Raw genomic sequence first — 19,524 nt, 5'->3', positions numbered from 1 at the left:
TTAAGCATTCTTACACCATTAAAGTGATTCTAAAACAATACTACCTGAAAACTCATGATGTGCAGCGTGCCCTTAATTGGAAAAAACGATCCCAAACACACTGCCAATGCAGTAAAATCATACCCAGATAGAAAAACACTATCAGTCATGGATCGGCCTCCCCAGAGCCTGGACCTCAGCATTATTGAGGCAGTGTGAGATCATGTTGACAGAGAACAGAACAAAAGGCAGAAACATCCAAAGAAGAGCTTTGAATGTCCTTCAAGAAGCCTGGAGAACTATTCCTGAAGACTACTTAAAGACATGACAAGAAAGCTGCCTGAGAGTTCAGACTGTGCTGAAGAATAAAAGCGGTCACGCCAAATGTTGACTTTCAAGCTCGTTAGAATTGTACAAACTGTGTTTGCCTTCTATGCTGCATTTACATGTATGTTGACACATTTCAATAAGTAACTTTTCCTATTTTACGTTGTCCTAACATATAAAGGAATCATAATTTTGCACAGTACTGTACATCTGTAGAAGTGTAACAGATGTAAAAATGCAATGCCAACTTACAAAAAACTCCAGCAAACCCGCGATGTGAAATAAATATCTTTTATTGTTGTCATCGTCATAATTGTTTTAATTATGAACACCGAGCTGTTGCAATACTCCAGAAATTTTGCCCAAAAACAGCAACCATTCAACGGCACCGCTGCGTCTCTCAGGACCCAACCATGCATACAATCTCCCATTTAAAAGAGAAAAAAAAAGGAAAAATAAAAAATATATTAAAAAATTATGCGTACCACTGATATACAGATCTGATATAAACAGGCATATTGGTCACAAACCAATTAGAATTATAAACATGGCTTCTTTTACAATACACAGACCAAACATGTGGGATACAAGCTTCCTTTTAAAAAAAAAAAAAAAAAAAGACAAAAGAAAAGAAAAAAAAGTAGTACAATTTCATTTTTATACATTTGTACATGATTTTTATTTTTTTATTTTAACGCTCTCACCCCCTACAGTCAGAATGCTCAAGGCATTTCAGGCGCAGTGTCCAATGAGCAACATCTGCAGTAAATGCACATTAACACACTCACACGCGTTTATTCATTCACTCATTCATTCAGGAATGGCAGCAGTGGCTTTAAACGAGAACTACAGGTGTATCTTGGCGCTCCACAGGTGACAAATACTGGTACCGAAGAGTTAATCCACTGTGGTGAACGAGGCCAAGAATGAGACGTTACATTCATGTCAAGGTTAACTGAACCGCCATCATAATCATCATCATCATCATCCATCTCTCTCGCACTCATACACAAAGTAAAAAAAACAAAAAACAACAACAACAACAACAACAAACAAAACAAAACGAAAAACAGTCTTTAAAAATGTGCAAAGAAAAAGTCGCCGAGCCGAGCTGCACGAGCGTCAGGAACTGTAAGGGGGGAGGGGGAGGGCATCAGCGAAGAACCGATAGTGCATAATGGTAGTGCGTATCTATGATGACCAGTGCTGGCGATCTCCATCAGTACCAGATGGCTTGCCGTAAGCCGCCTGAAGAGCCAAAGGAACGTACCACTGAGAAGATGCATAATGTGAGTGTAAAACTGAGTTTCCACAGAGCAAGAAAGGCTTGAAAGTGACTTCACAGGAAGTCGGGGCGACAGAGGTCAAAGAGACTGTTCCCTGCCTGTTTTTACAAAGGTGCAGTCAGGAAAATCCGACTCTGTAGTAACACCTAAACGTCACTACGAGACATCAGAAGTGCATAATGTTTGTTTTTTTTTAATACTACTAGGGTTGGCCCTAAGAAGCTGATCCGAGTCTTTGAAGCTTCAGCAAGGATTATTTGTAATTATTTAGAGCTTTTCTTTAGCTACGGTGTTTAAAGAGCCATCATACTGTATAAATGAGAAGGCCAAGTAAACAATGTGATATTAGTCCAGACTACAGACTGAAGCAACAACCTTCAGGTATGTTTCAAAAACTGCGGTTCCTCCAGTGGCCACTTGAGGCTGCTTCAAAAATCCCTTTACAGCACAAATAAACATGTTCACAGCCTGATACAACAAAAAAGAAAAAGGGGGGGGGGGGGGGGGGTGGCCTCTAATGGTATAAAATGTGTACAGCAGGTGGCATTTGTTACAACTTCACCAATCAGATTTAAAGAAAGGGGAGTGGCCACACAGGCAGCTGCAAGCTGAACATCTCAACTGCCGTTTGTGCTGTTGGAGCATTTTTAAATGTGGTTATTTAATAAACAAAACAATCTGAGCTACAGCTCGTCTGAGAAGTTTGCTGTTCATTTTTGGCTCCAATTAGCATTCTGCAACAATACGTCATGAACGCAGCTTGCTAACATGTCGCCACCCGTAATCGTGCTACAAGTTACCACATCACTGAGAGACTATTTAACATCCCAATTTAGGAACACTTATTAATATTGGGTGTAATCAAAACAAGTGGATAACCATTTGACAGTTTTTGGATTTGCATATATAACAGAAAATATGAACTTCACAATCAAATATCTGGACAATGAAGCTTCAAAGGCCTCCAAGTGCTACAAACAATGTTTGGATCATTTCTGCATATTAATTCATTAACAAGTGCCAGAAACACACAAACATGTGACTCTCTAAGCTAAAATCTAAGTTTATTTACTATCACAGACCCAATAATCTATCCACCACAAAAAAGCTTGGTAAAAAAAAACCTGGTCATGGCTCACTGAGCAGTAAAGACGACCAGGAGAGGTGCTTTAGATGTGTGTAGGAGAGCGAAAGGTGGGGATCTGAGGAGTTTAATTTTAGAGAGTCACCATCACTTTTCTCTGCTGGTCAAATGTTGCTGAATGCACCAGAAACGCTTCCTCCCCTGCTCTGCAGAAACCGGCTCTGATGATAATAAAAGGTTTGCATATCGTGTCTTTGAACCTAGAAACATTTCAATCTTAGCAGCACAACAGTAACTCCCACCAGGACTCTAATTCACATCATTGTTTAAGCATTTAGAAGCTTTCTACATGGACTGCTTGATAATCCACCTGCTGCAAATGGCCAATATTTAAGGCATAATTTGAGCCCTAAATAACTATTTGATTGGCTGCTGGCAGAGCTGCTCAGAAACGTCACCATTACTAATCAAAAAGTGAATTAAAAGAAGAAGAAGAAGAAGAAGAAGAAGTCGTCAGCACAAGCTGAGGTGCCACCTGCTATCCAGCGTGTGCATAGTCAATGCTTTAAAATCAAACGTGCTGAACGGAGCGTTTGTGGTTAAAGTGACGAGTCTGCTTTGATGCATTTGATTCGGTGGTGACAGCGACTGCAGTACCAAGCAATAAACACGAGAATGAAGCTCTGCGAGTGTCTGAAAACGGCGACAAACATACCGACTGCAGCGGCAGAGCTCCAGGAGAGGCTGCGTGTACCCTTCAGTTAAATGATGAGCAGCTAAAAACGTTTAGTTTGAAATGAAACGGACAACAGAGCAAGATCTTCAAGTTTCCCCCCACTGCTTCTCCGATCTGATGGCAGAGACTCACTGTGAACAGATGAAAGCACCAAATTAGCAGCTTCTGTCTTATCAAAATACTCAGGCTGGCTTGATCTGAACATTTAAAAAGGTCCAAATTTAGATGTTAGATGAGATGTTAGATGAACTTCCATGCTCTACATGGAAGTTCATGCTGAGGAAGAAGATACCAGAAATGTAAAAACTTCCACAATCCATCCACAACACGAGGTTAGTCCTGAATATACTGCACGGTTTGAAACGGTTTAAACTAGTTCTTTCCCTCTCTCTGACACGGACGTATTCACCAGAAAAGATGAACTGCTGGTGAAGTTACACGATCTCGTCTCCCTGCGAGGACCTGACCTGTCCATGGGATGGTGTAAGCTCTACAGGTTAAAACAAACCCTGCCCGGCCAACTTTCGCTTACCAACGACTTCAGTTTCATTTATCGACTTGCTCTCCTTAAACTAGACATCCAAATCAGTCACGTTCCAGAATTAGCTATGGTGGTCTGAAGAGGATACGAGTGTGTTTTAGTTGAGTTTTTAAATGTTTTGAATCAACAATCCTGCACGCTGCACCTTTCAAGTCTGGTCATGAGAGTCGTCCCTGTTGCTTTCTGTGGCTTTACCAGCAGTAAATTCATGAATCTGCTGCAAATATGCCATGCTGAAGAGGCATCCAATCAGATCAGAGAATCAGGAGGAAAGCGAGCACAGGTACCGATGCGGCGCTTCACTTCTACACCAGCACGACGACTTTTCTAAACGGAGGATATTTGGTTTCCAGCCGGCGGCGCTGGTACAGCAGGCGAACGAACAAACCGAAATGATCAGCACAGCGAGTCCCCGTCGCAGAAAGGCAGAAACGGCTGAACTGGGATCAGCTGGTGTGAAGGCAGTTTATCCAGGAGGCAAAAATCAAAACAAACAAACAAAACAAAACACAAAACAAAACTGTGAGAACAAAAAGCTGAGACTCATTCTCAAACATAAAAAGGCACAGAGACGGGGACGACGAATCAGAACATTTCATCTGCACTTCGTTCAGAAAAACGGAGTGGACTTCGGCGAGGGATGAGGGCAGGTGGGTGGAAAATTCTCGGGGGAGTGTTCTCTGGATCTGGGATTCAGGTTTGTCTATAGCAGCGCGCCCGTCACTCTGGGTTTTGGCAGGAGACTACATTCTGGGGTCGGGTCAGCAAGACATTGGAGGAGGATGAGAAGGGGGCAGGGTGGGGTTTACTCCAGAGTCAGGCATCAGCTCCTGTTAGGTCCACAACACCGACACCATCCCGCTTCAAAACGCTCAGAGCGAGAAACCGTACAAACATTTTAAAAAACAAAACAGTTTTTCAGAGAGGAGGAAGTGCTCAACCTCTTCCTCCGCATTGGAGACGTTAAGGTGCAACTTGCGGAGAAAAATAAAATAAGAAATTGTGTCCTTTATGGCAGTCTCATACAAACAGAGACAGGAGGAGCGCCCCCACCTTCTTCCAGCCAGTCTTTCCTGGTCCAACGTGGTCTCAGTGTAAAGGTGGAGGGGGCGGGGTCAGATAAGGCCGTATTTGGCAGTTCGGCAGGCAGGCGGGGGTTCAAGATTTGAGGAGGGGGCGGGAGGGGTTAATGTACAAAGATGTGCCTGAGCAGCTCTTCTGCAGACGGCCGCTGCTTGGTCTCCACGAAGATCCGTTTGAGGAACTCCCGGCAGTGGTCCGACACGTGGGCGGGCAGGACGGGGTTAGTGGGCTGCGTGGCGATCTTAAAGATGGCCGCCATGGCCTCGAACTCTGCCCACGGAGGTCGCTGAGTCAGCATCTCCACGACAGTGCAGCCGACACTCCTGAAGATGACGAAACAAATGTTAAGCCCAAGAAAGAACTGACGGGTCATTTTATTAGCTTTATTTGGTTTTGACCAAATAACATTGCCTCACAGCACAGGAAATGCTCTCAGCTACAGCTTCCACCTTTCTGTGGCACAATAACATTAAAAGGCAACCCAGTCTTTACTTTCCTACCTGCTTCTTTCCACAGTTAAAGTCACGATTTTATAAAAAGCCATTCAACAACATTGTCTTTCATCTTTGAAGCCACATGTGGCCAAAGCTTCCTGTTAGTGGCTACAACGAAGCGTCTTCAGAGGTTTGCGCTGGTTACATACGTGACCAACATGGTCTCGTTTGCAGATTCTCTAACAAACAGAGCATTTCACACACAGGATAGAAGGAGCTCTATAGAACCAACACTGAACTCTGTAAATTATTAAATCGTATTAAAAGGGGTAAGCACGTGTGATCTTCATCCTACTCCTTTAGGTGCATCTAAACTGAGTGGTATAGAGAGATATTCATGACAACTTTCTCTTCACAATGTGTTCTGTTATTTTATTTAAATTTAGGCTGAAGACCCACTTCGGACTCATTGTGTTACCACCATAAAAACTACCAAAAATCCCTCAATGTCTTTTCTTTTTTGCCAGTCATATCTGTTAGATCTGCAGCAGTTCGGTGTTATTTTGTAACATGACAAAAACTGAGGTGATTTGTTGAAGACATCAACTTTTCTGTTAGGAAGTGCTGCCATTTTTGACAGTGTTAGCTACTATTAGCCTCTGTTAGCTGGTGTTAGTAATACTTTCAAGTCATACTTGAAGTGCATCTAACATTGCTGGACTGAGCCTTTAGCAAACAAACTCTTGTACAAAGTGAGCATGTAATCGGAATGTTTGAGTCCAGCATTAGTCAGCATAACTAACAGCTGCTGCCGTTTTGCTGGTTTGTGGCCAGCTGTCCCGAGATAGGAAGGTCACATGTCTAATCTGCTGACAATAATAAAGTGTCTCCTGATCTGAGCCCTGACTTCAGATCAGGAGATGAGGCTTAAGATGAAGAGGAAGCGGAGGACATTTTATTAAGATGTCAATCTCATTATCCCTTTCCTTCATGTTTTCCTTCCTTTGGTGACGGAGACCAACGAGTTCTCTTCTCCTCCACCTTTGGTGTACGGTGCATGTGGCCGGTCTCACAAACCAGTATTGTTCCCATGAACTTTTAATGGTTTAATTCTAGGTTCATGAAAACCTTTTAATTTCTCTGAAGACGTAATTAAACACTGATGTACATTTATGAGCAGAATATTCCTTTATATTAAATAACCTCAAAACTGACTGCACCTTTAAAGGTTACATTTTCACAAACTTGGGTGTACACACTGCCAGCCCAACCGACCGCCCACGTACTTGGCAGGGTAACGACAATGCCTCAATCAAGAATGCATACCAGAAGCAACACAATAGAAAACCACAGATTTTCCTCAGTCAAATTAGGCTTTGGAGGTTAAGTGCACACATAAGCAGGATTGGTCTAAAGACTTAAAGGAAAAGAGTTTGTGTTACCTGACTTTTTCCTGGTATTTCTGACCTTTTAGTAAATAAAAGTGTGTTTTATATTTGGCCAAAACATCTTTGGTTGGTGTCCTGATTTTTGGGACTAAAACCCCCACACTGGAAGCAACACTAATGGATGTTAGTGTTGATGAGGGAAGCTGTTGGGACATGGAAGTTCACTGCTGCGTCTGCTCAAGACTGAGGTACAGAAGCATCACTTTGTAAAGTCAGTTTGTAAAAATTCATCTGAATTGGTACCACTTAAATGACTTTTTACGTCACTTTCATGCATCCTGCACTGAATAATGTAGTAAAGACTTTTGTGGGTGGTCTTACCAGATGTCTGCCTTCCTGCCGTACCCCTCTCCGCTGATCACCTCTGGGCTCATCCAGTACGGGGTACCGGTCACCGACTTCATGCCTGTTCCTGACAGACAGATGGTCTGCAGCCGCCTGCTGGCCCCGAAGTCTCCCAGCTTCACGTTACCCACCGAGTCTCTGAGGATGTTTGCACCTGAAGGACGATTGCACAGTTTCATGCTCTACTTTTCATAGACGACGTATGGTCCCAAGTATTTCCCCAGCGGGAGCGAAAACCTCAGCTCACCTTTGATGTCCCTGTGGACGATCATGTTGCTGTGCAGGTAGGAAACCCCCTCCAGGATCTGCCTGGTGTAGCGGCGCGTCACATTTTCCGTGAGCGCTCCGTACGACTTCAGCTGGTCTTTAATGGATCCCTGAGGGTCACCAGAAAGGAAGGAATCATCAGAAATATCCCTGCTGTTCCTCACATTAAAATTTAGCATTTCTAAAGAGAAACATCTTTCATTTCCACTCAAACAAAGGGAACTTTATTCAAGTGGAAATCCATCTACACTCATGGATGCCATGGAGCATGAGATTTTTAGCTTCACACACCCACGTAACTGGAAAAAGTAAACTGTTTGTGTGCACTCACTCCAGGCATGTACTCCATAAAGATGGAGAGCGTTCGCTCCATCGTGTCTCGCAGACAGCCGTAATATTGGACGATCTGCTCATGGCACAAGTTCTTCAGGAGCTGGATTTCACATTCCAGTGCGCTCACCTCCTGCAGCAGAAACAGAAGGGCACATATTCAAGCAGAATAAATTTAAACCGATTTCACCTCTACATAGAACAAATTAGAGGTTCTAACAGCAGATACACGAGAGGACTGGAAAGATCTTTCTCAACTGGGACCGAAGTGTCTCTAGTTTGAATTTACTGCGTTGTATCCTTATTTACAGCCCTGTTTTTCAAATTAACATTGTATGATTTTCTTTTTTTCTCCTCCCTGGCTTTTTAAAAATCAACAAGGCGTTGACACAGCATCTAGATCCACACTTCCACCCAAAGCAATGATTCATGGAATTATTTAAGGTCTTTTTTTTGCCTTGTCTTTCCATTTTCCTACCACTGTATTTAATATATTCTATGGTGCTGTGTACGTACCTTGCTGGTCTCGGGACTCTCTGGATCAAACTGGACTTGTTTAACTGCCAGTTCCCGTCCAGTATCGGCATCGTAACACAGGAAGACCCGCCCGAAAGCTCCCTGACCCAGAAGCTTCCCCAGCCGCCAGTTGGTTGGCGCTCGCGGGGCTGTGCACAAAGACACATCAGGTTTGCTAAAAACGCAGAAAAACAAACATCCTGAGGATGTGTTGTGTTGCGAGGACTCACAGCGGCTGGGTGGACTGACGTCCATGACGGAGAGCGTCGGAGCCACGGCCGGATTGGGGTTTGGCTCGATGTCGCTCCCCCTCCGCGGCCTCCTGGCGGGGCCGGGGGCCTCCTCCAGGTCAGGCGTGAAGACGCTGCTGCCACTGCTTGTGCTAGGCGACTGCTCGGTCGAGCTGAAGCTGATTGGAGAGCGGAAACCGTGAACCTGCGTCCGCCGAGCCCGAGGGAAAGTCTTCCTCCCTGTTCAGAGGATGAAGGAGAGTGATCATTTTTAAATCCCTGTTTAAAGTCAATTTGTCTAAGGCATCAGTAGGAATAAATAAATAACCCACCATCACTGTAATCCTGAAGGCCAAAAGGAATGCCGTACCGGCGAGGATACGTCCCTCCTTTTCCCGACTTCTCAAACACCGGAATATCGTACTCTGCAGAGGGAGGAGGATACAAAAAGATGAAATTTACAGGCCATGGCCTCAAAACAGCTTTCAAAGATGGCGACCTCGACATAAGAATGTTTTGGGCCTTTTAACTGCAATCTATAAATTGAGAGTGCTCGCTTTCCTTGGAAAATCCCATTTTTACCATTTCTTCCTGGCCTCAACGTGACGAGCAAAGCATGGTGTAGGTTAGTGATCATAAGTCTAGTTCTACTTGGTCCAGCAACACGATTTAAAACCTGCATCTTGCTGTTACATGAGCTTAAAACCAGTCGTGCGATTTGGACATGCTAGTACATCAACTATAGAGGGTTAAAGGTTTGTCTCTTAGTCTGGTTTAAGTTTTAGCCTGTTAAACTCTTCACTGCCTGGTAGATCAGATTGTTGTTGTTGTTGTTTTTTTTTTTTAAACCCTTAAACAGTCTAACACCCGTGAACTAAGATCTGCTCTCACCTGGAAAGTCCTGGTGGTTGTCTGGGTAGCTCTGAGCCCTGGGCATCCTGGACTTTGGGTAATCACTGCACAACACAAAGACAACAGCAACAAATCAGAGGGATTTTCTCCACGGCAGTTTTTGGTGGTTTCCTGTTTTATTCTGTGACGCAGACCTGTCCAGTGGGCTGTCTAAGGAGGGACAACTTCCAGAAGCTGAGTTCTCCGGACTGCTCATGGACAATGGATCCAACATCTGAAGTAAAACAAGAGAAATGAGAGAGAGAAACTCACATCCTCTCAAAACTAATCAAATTTAATCTCATTAGCTAACAGGTGAATTTAATTTGACAAACTGATGCTCAGAGCAACTTCAGAAAACTCAATAATAAATACATTAAATTTAAGCTTTTTACAACCTCCAAAACAGAAAAATAAATCCTTCCCTCATCTCTCCAGACCTGCAGTAGTCACAAGTTATATGCCACTTACACTGAAGCACGTGACACTTTAACGAGGGCTGTTTGTGATGTAACACAAACTGCCCGTCCCTGCGAGGGAGCACGCTGACCTCCGCTATTCACGCCTCTACGACCTCACCTACAAGTGTGCCGACTGCACGTGTGCGAAACACGTCCATGTACCCAGAACTCGATGTGGTATGAAAAGAACCCAGATACGCATCCACCATCTGCCCTGCTGTGTGCGCCCAGGTCCGTTTGGGAGTATATCAGGGACTTAACCTGTCCTCCACAGTGGCAGGTACACCACAAAACTCAGTAGTCACAGCAGGGAGAAGAGGAAGAAAAGATCAACTTTAATAAAATACTAAAAGGCCAGAAGGTTCTGCTTTAATGGCTACTGTAAAGTCCAGCGTGGCAACTTACAAAAAAAAAAAAAAAAAACTCTTAAAATATTGGCTTTATGATAAAGCAGCTGGTGGAAATTAATTTTACATTTAAAATGTCCAAGAGTTTACATTTAAATACTAGATTTGCAGTCCGCTTTGTTACATTAGAGCAGCTCCTTTTCATGTAGAAAACACTAAAGTGGACTCTACTGAGCATCAGTACCTGGTCCATGCTCTCAGGAATGAACTCCCCCTCGCTGTTGATGCTGGTGAAGGAGCCGTTCCTCGCCACCTGCTGCAGAGCGTCGGGAATGTATCCTGGAGGAGGAGAGCTGCGGTCTGTTGAGTGGGAACCTGACAGGACGGCGGTCAAAGAGAGTGAGAAAATTGTCCTGTGTGCGCCACAGTCACAGTTAACCTAGGTGTAGGGCTGCACGATTTTGCATAAAATGAGAATCACGATTTTTTTGCTTAGAATTGAGATCCCGATTCTCTCCCGATTTTCTTTTCCAATATAAATATTTATTGCACTTATTAACTGCACATAAATGTCTCACTTGTCTACTCTTACGCACAAAACCTTAAAATACTTTTAACAATAACATTTTGAACAGTATTCTTTCCGTGTGTAAGGTGATGAGAGGGGTAAGTGATAGCCTCTGTAATTTCTTTGTGCTTGCGGGAGTTCGACGGGTATGGGGAAGCGCTGTATAAGGTTCCCGTTATTGATGCTTGGGTGGTTGACCAGGACGGATTTGTCCTGTCACTTTCTTGGCCTTTACAGCTTCGTCATATTGCACTTTATGGTGACGTTTAAGGTGGTTATACAAATTCGTAGTGTTAGCTTGCGGTGCTGCTACGATGGCAAAACACAGCTTGCAAATGATATCTTTTTGCCTCTCAGCGTCTTCTTTTAAACCAAAAAAAAACTTCCACACGGAGGAATGAGAACCTTTTCTTGGAATTAATGTTACAGTGCGGTTGTCATTCTCACCGCCATCAGCGAGCTTTTCCTCTGCGCTCATTGTGTTTTCTCCCCTCAGACAGTTTCTCTCACGTGCTCTCCGTTGTTTTTTCCCTGCCAGCTGGCTTCTGTATCACGTGTATAAGGCTCCGCCCTTGTCATTTGTTGAGCAGGAAGAGTGAGCGCTTGTTTTCATGCAGATTATGTCCCGGATCAAAATGCGGTACAATCGTCATCTTTTTTTTTTTTTTTTTTTTCTTTCTTTTTTTTAAAAATCGTTGTCATTTGGAAATGAGATCGCACATAAGTATGAATTGAGATTGCGATTTTCTAACGATTAATTGTGCAGCCCTACCTAGGTGACTCTTATTTTCGCACAAAAGATTCAGAGTTTCATGCATTCATATATTTTTCTTAACACTGGAACCACTGAGACAGTCAATTTAAAATTCCAAAATTAAAAAAATAAATAAATCGATCATCTCATCGCCACGACTTTTCCTACAATAGCTTATTCATCAAATATCGAATATTTATTTTAGTGCTAATACCACATTATGCAAAATTTATTTTTAACTTTTGAACGGTTTATGACTTTATTTTTTATTTGTATTTTAACTTGAAATGATCCAAATCATTGAATGGTTAGCCTTTTCAAATTTTACTTAAAACTGGATGAAAATAAAAACTTAACTTGTTCAAGTAATTATTCACTTGCCATTACTACTGTTGTTGCAGTACTGGGCCAGGAGCATGTTCACCGCTTACCTACTACCACACTGTGGTGGTCACTAGCACCCGTCCCTGCAAGCTTTGAGTCTGCATCACTGTTTAGCAAACATTTACCTATCAACGCCAGCATGCTCTTCTTGTCTGTGACCCGGAACCCCGTGTTGTCCAGCTCCTCGTGGGACGGCAGGAGGTCCATGTTGGATGACGAGTTCTGCAGACACAACACAAAATAACATTAAAAAGAAATTCTGGACAAGTTTAACAACTCCTTTGTTTTCCAGCTAATCCTATGGTAACACTGCTATAACATAAAGATTAAAAACATTGCTATAAAAACACCCCAATCAGCCTTTTACAGCTGAGGGGTAAAAACTGTCGAGGGGTTACAGCACAGAAAAACAAAGCCGGCAGAAACTACCATTAAAGTCAGTGTAGTATAACCCACCTCAGAGGAGACCTGCAGCACGAGGAGAATCTTCAGACTCTTCATGTGAACACTGCGATCCAGCAGCTCTACAGCTTTGTCCAGGTCGTCCTGAGTTGTCAATGGAATCACCAACTGCAAGAGGAGAAAAAAAAAAAGAAGAAAAAAAAAAAAACCCAAAGGAAATAGAATGACTTGAATACATAACCTTTTAAAAATTGTGTGATTCTTTTTGACCACTTGTGGAAATCAAAGCGCACAACAACAAAAACATAATCCACACACAGGTGCTTCATTGATCCAATCAGCTGTTCACAGCACTTCCTACACTCCAGTGTCTGTCATGCTGTACCATCATGGGGTTTCATGCATTCCACTAGATGCAACAGGAAGTGCCATCATTTTCTCAAGAACACTGCTCCACTGGTGCTATTAGAAAGTGATGTTTCACTTTGTGCCTTTCTGTATAAGTTCCTGGGACGCGTAGAACTGTGACTGCACCATTTCAAACACTTCATGATTTTCAATTCAGTTGTGAGTCATTATTTATCTATTGTGTATAGGAAGAAAAAGCTAAAGCATGCAAACCTGTAAAGCTAAGCTCTGGTGGGCCTGTTCTGTGGTAGGTAAAACAGAGTTACAGGTTGCTGTCATGCACAGCTCTGTGGTTAACAGTGTCATGTTAGTTTGCAGAACGTGCCTAACCTTGTGGAGCAGCAGCAGGTTAACATCCACACGCCTGTGCAGGATGTGGTCACACGCTCACACATTCACTCAGTTCTGTTTTTATTCCCCTAATGCAGCTTTCGTACAATCGCTCATTTTCTACATCAAAGCCGGCAGGATGGCACTGGTAGCACAACTGTGGTCTGCTTTCTTGAAACAGACCACAGACCACGATCCCACTCGCCCCTGCCAACAGGCATCTTAGAGCCAACAGGTAGCTGGTCGTGTACATTATTTAAATATTCATTGAACCTACTAGTATTTCTGTTGCAGACTAGCGATTCAGCAACATTTAAACATCTGGCTGATGAATCACAATGATCCACCACCAGACCCAGAGGTGGATCTTTGCTCCAAAATAACCAAAGAAAACAGCAGAAAAGTTGTGTCAGTCTGCAAAGAGTGAGACACACTGCCTCTGAAACACACTGGGTGTTCTTAAAAACTCTGCACAGAGGGAAGAACAACATCACAGAGGGGCACCGAGGGCAGTTGAAGGGACAGGTTTAGGATGGCAGGAGGGGGATCATAGCACAGCTACAGAGCCTCCACATGAAAGGGATCCAGTCTGTGTGGAGCTGGAGAACGTTTCTTGCTTAGAAGGCTGCCCTAAAGGTGGGGCTGGCTGTAGCTCAGGAGATGGAGCAGGTCATCTACTAATCGGACGGTTGGTGGTACAATGCAGTCTGCATGCTTGGGTAAGCTACTGGACCCCAAGTTGCTCTCTAATGCAGCGGTCCCCAACCTTTTTTGGACACGGACCGGTTTAATGTCAGACAATGTTTTCATGGACCGACATTTAAGGTGTCGCAGATAAATACAACAAAATAAAATGATACAACCAAGACAAAAACTGTGGTCTTTGGTGAATATAATAATAAACGCGAATTCACTGTGTAATTGTGTAACTTTATTAGCAGCGTCCTCCTGAAATGCGCCAACAACATTGAGAGTAACATCCTCCTCTCTGCCCCTTCATGCTCTGTGGTCGCTATGCTAACACGTAAATATTTCTTTTTAAATAAGACACAACTACAACACGGGAAAAGACCCAGGGAAACTGAGTTAACAATAAAAACCCTGAAAACCCGAACCTCAACTCTCGCGCCCCAGTACCAAACGACTCACAGCGCAGTGCCCGGGGGGGTTGGGACCGCTGCTCTAATGCATCCATGACTGTGTGTGAATGTTAGATAGGAAGCACTTCAGCATAGAAAAAAGTCCCTGTATGAGTGGCTGTGAATGGGTGACTGAGGCATGTTGTATAAAGTGCTTTGAGCGCTTAGGTAGAGTAGAAAGGCGCTATATAAGAACCAGTCCATTTACTACAGGAAGCAGAGGAAAATTACATTTCAAGTTTCGTACCTCATTGTTTGTGTAGTGGAGGTCCATTGTCTGACCAAAAGCCACTTTAGCTTTCGACCTCAGGTCCTCCAGCTTGATAGGTCGAGGGAACTGCAAAATCCTGCAGAGAAGAAGACAGGTGAGCGGTCAGAGACGGGCACTGCTGCTGGTCTGCACTGACAGCACTGGAGGGAGAAACACAGCAGTGGAAACCTCACCTCTTCTCCCCTTTGAACTCGAACTTCACTCTCACATCATTCTGTTGGAGACAGAGCACAGAGTTAAAGACAGCCAGAGCAAAGATGAGCCAGGCTGAGCCTTTGTGCTTTCACTTGGGTTACCTGGTTCTTGGGCGACGAGGCTTTGGGTTTGCACAGGTCTGACAGGAACGCGGCAGGACGGCTGGAGCGGTGCAGTTCGGCCAAGTCCTGCATGATGGAGTTCAGCGCCTCCTGCTCATCTGCGAGACAGCACGACTTCTGCTTATTCAACAGGTTTTATCATTGAAAAACTCAACTTGCGCTTCCACTTAGCCGCACAACAAGGACTATTGTCAGGCAAGATGTCAAAGAGCCATTGTTCGGGGGGGAGAAAAAAAAAAAAAAAAAAACCATTCCTCAAATTATAGGTCTGTCAAAAGATGAAGCTGACTCGCTGCCAATGAGTAACACTGTCTCACAGCATGTACCTACCCATCTTAATGGCACGGCGATTGACCCAGGAGGCCAGGAAAGAGGATTCTCCCATCAAAGGGATTCCTTTCTCCTGAAACACAAAAACATCATCATAAATCCTTACATGCAGTTAAAAGGGATCATTACACATAGTGTGTGAATAAAAACATTTCTGTTAACTGAAATTGTCTGAAAAATGCAAATTTATTGTAACTCGCCTTTATTTATTTTTTTCAATGTCAAAACAAGCATCTGGAGGCTTTATACATATTTTAAGAGTGTTATGTCTACATGATAGTTCTATTTCCCGATGCACCAATCCAGCATTTGGATCAGATACAAATCATCTATGCTGTTCTATGTCTACTATGTTACATATCAGCAGCAGTTGCTCCAACATAGCCTGGAGGACACCAGCAGCAACGAGGGTCAGGGGTTTGAGTACTGCTACACCAGCAGCTTTTCTCTGTATGTTTGCAGAAGTTTTTGACTTAACTGTGAGCTTCCCTGTCAGCTTCTCATTCTCACTCTCAGTATGTGTAAGGTGTAAAACTTGTTAGGAAGCATTTATTGCATTTTTATGGTAACATAACATGTCGTCATCAATATTTCTTCACTTCACGCCCCACACAAAGTGCATGTGTGAGTCAGGAGTGCTCCCAGCGAGTTGAAAGAAGAATAGTGCAAATAAACTAGGGTGAGGAATTCAGACACATTTGATTCATTTTACTTGTGCTGGCCAATCATCTGTCTTTTTCACTAATAAACTTCAATAAGTTTATATTCTTGGATGTATTCACCACATTTCTTAAAATAAGTAAAATAATGTTTGAGTCAAACGCAACGTTTTGATCAGCAAAAAAGATTCTCAGTATCTTCCTCACAGTGAGGAGCACATATGATTAAATTAACACTGAAACCCAAACCCGGTACTTGATATCAATATACAGTGCTGTGCAAAAGTCTTGAGTCAGCTCTTGTTTCTTTACATTTTGCTTCCAAGAAGCCACACTGTCATTTTTTAAAGTGGCCTTGAGTAAAGAACCAATTTCTTAGTAGAAGCCTGTCACAAAACATCATCTGTTTTTGTATTTCAGCCAGTGGTGTCAGAGATTAAAATCAATGAATAATGAACACAGAAAAAGTACCATGCAATCCACCATGCAATACCATCTGGAACACATCTAATTGCCAACGCCTTGTTTTTTCAGCATGACAATAATCCCAAACACACTGCCAATGCAAGTAAAAACAATTATTCTTTTTGTGTCTGATTATTCTGCACACTACAGACTTAAACCATAAGAATATCGAGCTCAACTGTGAGGTTGCTTAAGTAAAAATCCCACACGTATTCTGAATATCAGCCATAATCTAAACACCTTAAGCAGGCTTACTAAATATTATTTACATACAACCCTGGTTTAACAAAAACCTGTTTTACTTATGACACTGCTTACAAGAACTACTCTACCCACAATCCTGAACTGAAACAGCAATGCCTCCAATCGGTGGAGGTCGCTGTTACTGTTGAAATTCTTTAAATGTAGGAACATCAGCACAAAACTTCAGAAAAACAAGCGAGCAATGATTGCAGCGAGGCTAAACTTTACTACACACACACCATGAATTACAACATATAGTCAAAACTGTTATTACGCAACACTAAAACAACCCAAAGGATTACATTGAAGGAGGCTGGAATTCATTCACTGTGAAATCTAGGATTTGCAGCGCATTATGGGGATGAGCAGTTCCTGTACACAGCCTCGTACCTTTGCCTTCTTTTTTTGATCCAAATCAAATCTTTTTAATGGCCATGATTCACCTCATAGCTGGTTGGTTTGGTCTGAGGATTAAAACTCTTTATATAAGGATTTTCTGAAACATCAATAGAGAGAATGAACAAGGAACTCACTTCTGGAATGGGAGCCCTTAAATTGCTGTGTTCCCTACAAAGATAAATAGTATATTTGTGATTTTATAAGGGGAAAAAAAAAAAAAAAAATCACATGAGAAAACAGCAGCGACAAAATCTTTAATACAAGTGTAGTGGAGTAAATGCTGACCCTACTTTAAGAGCCCTTTTCTTCACATTTAAACTACCCACACTGGTGGATATTTTATTGCCAATTTAATGTGAAAATATTGGTTAATGTGGTTCCATTCAGATGAGTCAGTTTCCAGACCATACCTTTCTACTGATCACTGATTATGTTTAACTGGGCTCCGGATACCCACACTATAGGAGGTCAAGCATTTAGCTTTTGAATTTGTCACTAAACTGTATATTATACTATTGCATTGCCATGTATAGTGAAATATGCAATGACTGTAGCTATGAGTGTCCAATAAAGGCGCTATAAAGGTTGCAGCATACGCTTGAGTGTGGAATAAAAGTAGTTTATTGTTCAGTTATCAATTAATATTATTGAACATAACCTCCAGAATTTAATCTGTACAAACATAATTAGCCCTCATCTTATTGTTATTGCAAAAGAGTGGAAATTTAAGTCAAGATGGCCTCTGCTGACGAGGAGTTGATTGGAAATTGGTGATGATAGTCTGTGATCATCACTGATTGATGAGAGAGCTGCAGCATTGGTGCTAGCTTTAGCTTAGCGTTTTTTCTTCTCTCTTTTACCCTTACATACATCATCCTCCTGATGAGCATCATCTTCTGTGCCGACTCTTGCTCAGTGCTCACAACAAAGTTGATATCAACAGCACAATTATGGCCTCCTTTGGTAGATAATTAGCTCGCTTTAGATTCTCCTGCTAGCGTTAGCCGAGTAGCAACATAGCAACTGATGCTAGCATATTTTTAGCATTTACAGCCGCTTTGATGAATAATTATAAGACACTTTTGACACTTACGCCCAAAATACTGTTTGTTATCTAATCAGAGAGCCGATATGTGAAGCTAAGCTAGACGTGTGCAACTAGCTGTCAGGCCAGGGAAGTTGTCAAGCTGAGCTAATGCTAACAGCCAACCGCACAGCTAATCAGCGTTCACCTGCGCTGCACGACTATAATAAAAACAAACAGCCCTTAAAGGAATAAATAAACCCTTCAAATGGATCCAATACTTCTTTAGTATCGTACCTGGGCGCTAATTAGATGTGTAGTCACTTCCTCATCCACAGGGCCGGTGACAGGAGCCCCGGGCCCCGCGGAGAGCCGCTGGAGGAAGCAGAAGTTTGGCAGTCCGCTCCCAACTTCACTCGAGTGCTGCCGGACCACGACGACGACGAGGCCTGACGACTGTCAGAGGAGCCAGCTGAAGCTTTTCGACCACAAGACGACAAAACGGCGGCTCGTCTGACTAAGTAGCTCCTTGTCTGTGCAGTGGTTAAAAGGCTAACTTAATCAGAGGCGCTCTTTTAGCTGTACTTTACACCCTGGTTAACGGTAGCTCCGCTCGCTGCTGACCCCACGACGCCATCAAGCTGTCACTTATTAAAAATAATTTAACCGGAAGTAGAGACAGAGAATAAAAGAAGATACATTCAAGTAACTATTATGTGTTTTATTTTGACAACCAGTGCCAGGATATCATATTTCATTTACGGAAACTTGAAAGGTCTTAACCCCAACCTTGTCGGAAGAGTCCAATAAAAACACGACCTGTCACGTCAGAGAAATTTATGAGTTTCCTGTCAAAGAGTAAATACATTTGATTGGTGTTTAATCACTGAGTTATTGTAGTTTTATTTTTTTTTAATAGTTTTATAGATTTTATTACAATTTAATATAATTGTTCAACATATTTAGAGATTTAAGAGTTTCTATTGATTAAATTCATTATTATTAATTATGCAAGCACAAAATTATAGCTACACTCTCTCAGGGGTGCATAAAATTAAAATATGCATATATATATATATATATATATATATATATATATATATACATATATATATATATATATATATATATATATATATGTATATACATACACACAGGGCCATGCCTACAAATGCATAAATAATATATCACCATACGTAGTTTTGAAGGAAGTAAATAATGAGACTGGACATCAAAATATTGCACATTAGAATTGAACATGAGTTATTTACAGCTGGTATATATCTATATACACTTTGACATCTACATGACTGTAGATGCCTTTGCATATTTGGCTTGGAGATTAAAATGAGCCTGCATGACTACTCTGGCACATTTACATCATAAACCTGAGCGCTCATGTAAATTAATGTGCATTGTCCCATTTAAATAAAGTAAATATAAATTTAAATCTTTTGCTTCTGCGGATTTGCTTCTTTCATTTTAGTTTAGTTTTTTATTATTTTTAGTATTAGTTTGGAGGTTTC

The 19,524-nt window shown here is 42.2% G+C and overlaps 1 protein-coding gene across 1 annotated transcript; it reads right to left on the bottom strand.

Moving 5' to 3' along the window:
• Window positions 1–583: 583 nt before the first annotated feature.
• Window positions 584–18,650, bottom strand: map3k2 (mitogen-activated protein kinase kinase kinase 2). The gene is made up of 17 exons (XM_005452298.4): window positions 18,296–18,650; window positions 15,209–15,281; window positions 14,858–14,976; window positions 14,735–14,775; window positions 14,538–14,637; window positions 12,468–12,581; window positions 12,137–12,233; window positions 10,550–10,680; window positions 9,653–9,732; window positions 9,498–9,562; window positions 8,939–9,031; window positions 8,607–8,846; window positions 8,377–8,525; window positions 7,862–7,993; window positions 7,511–7,640; window positions 7,240–7,417; window positions 584–5,359 (listed from the first exon to the last, which is right to left on the bottom strand). The coding sequence occupies exons 2-17, from the start codon at window positions 15,261–15,263 to the stop codon at window positions 5,140–5,142; spliced, it is 1,944 nt and encodes a 647-aa protein (XP_005452355.1). The 5' UTR covers window positions 15,264–15,281; window positions 18,296–18,650; the 3' UTR covers window positions 584–5,139.
• Between the last annotated feature and the right edge of the window lie 874 nt (window positions 18,651–19,524).

This window comes from Oreochromis niloticus, linkage group LG23 (genome assembly GCF_001858045.2).
Source record: "Oreochromis niloticus isolate F11D_XX linkage group LG23, O_niloticus_UMD_NMBU, whole genome shotgun sequence".
Lineage (NCBI taxonomy): Eukaryota > Metazoa > Chordata > Actinopteri > Cichliformes > Cichlidae > Oreochromis > Oreochromis niloticus.
This window is presented reverse-complemented; position numbering and strand designations above follow the sequence as displayed.

Bases quoted from the DNA above. Each gene is read 5' to 3' on its own strand.
- map3k2 (XM_005452298.4), bottom strand. From the start codon at position 15,263: ATGGGAGAATCCTCTTTCCTGGCCTCCTGGGTCAATCGCCGTGCCATT. The intron at 14,776-14,857 runs GTAACCCAAGTG...TGTCTCCAACAG, and splicing joins CCTCGTCGCCCAAGAACCAG to AATGATGTGAGAGTGAAGTT. The intron at 9,563-9,652 runs GTCTGCGTCACA...TGTGTTGTGCAG, and splicing joins TTAGACAGCCCACTGGACAG to TGATTACCCAAAGTCCAGGA.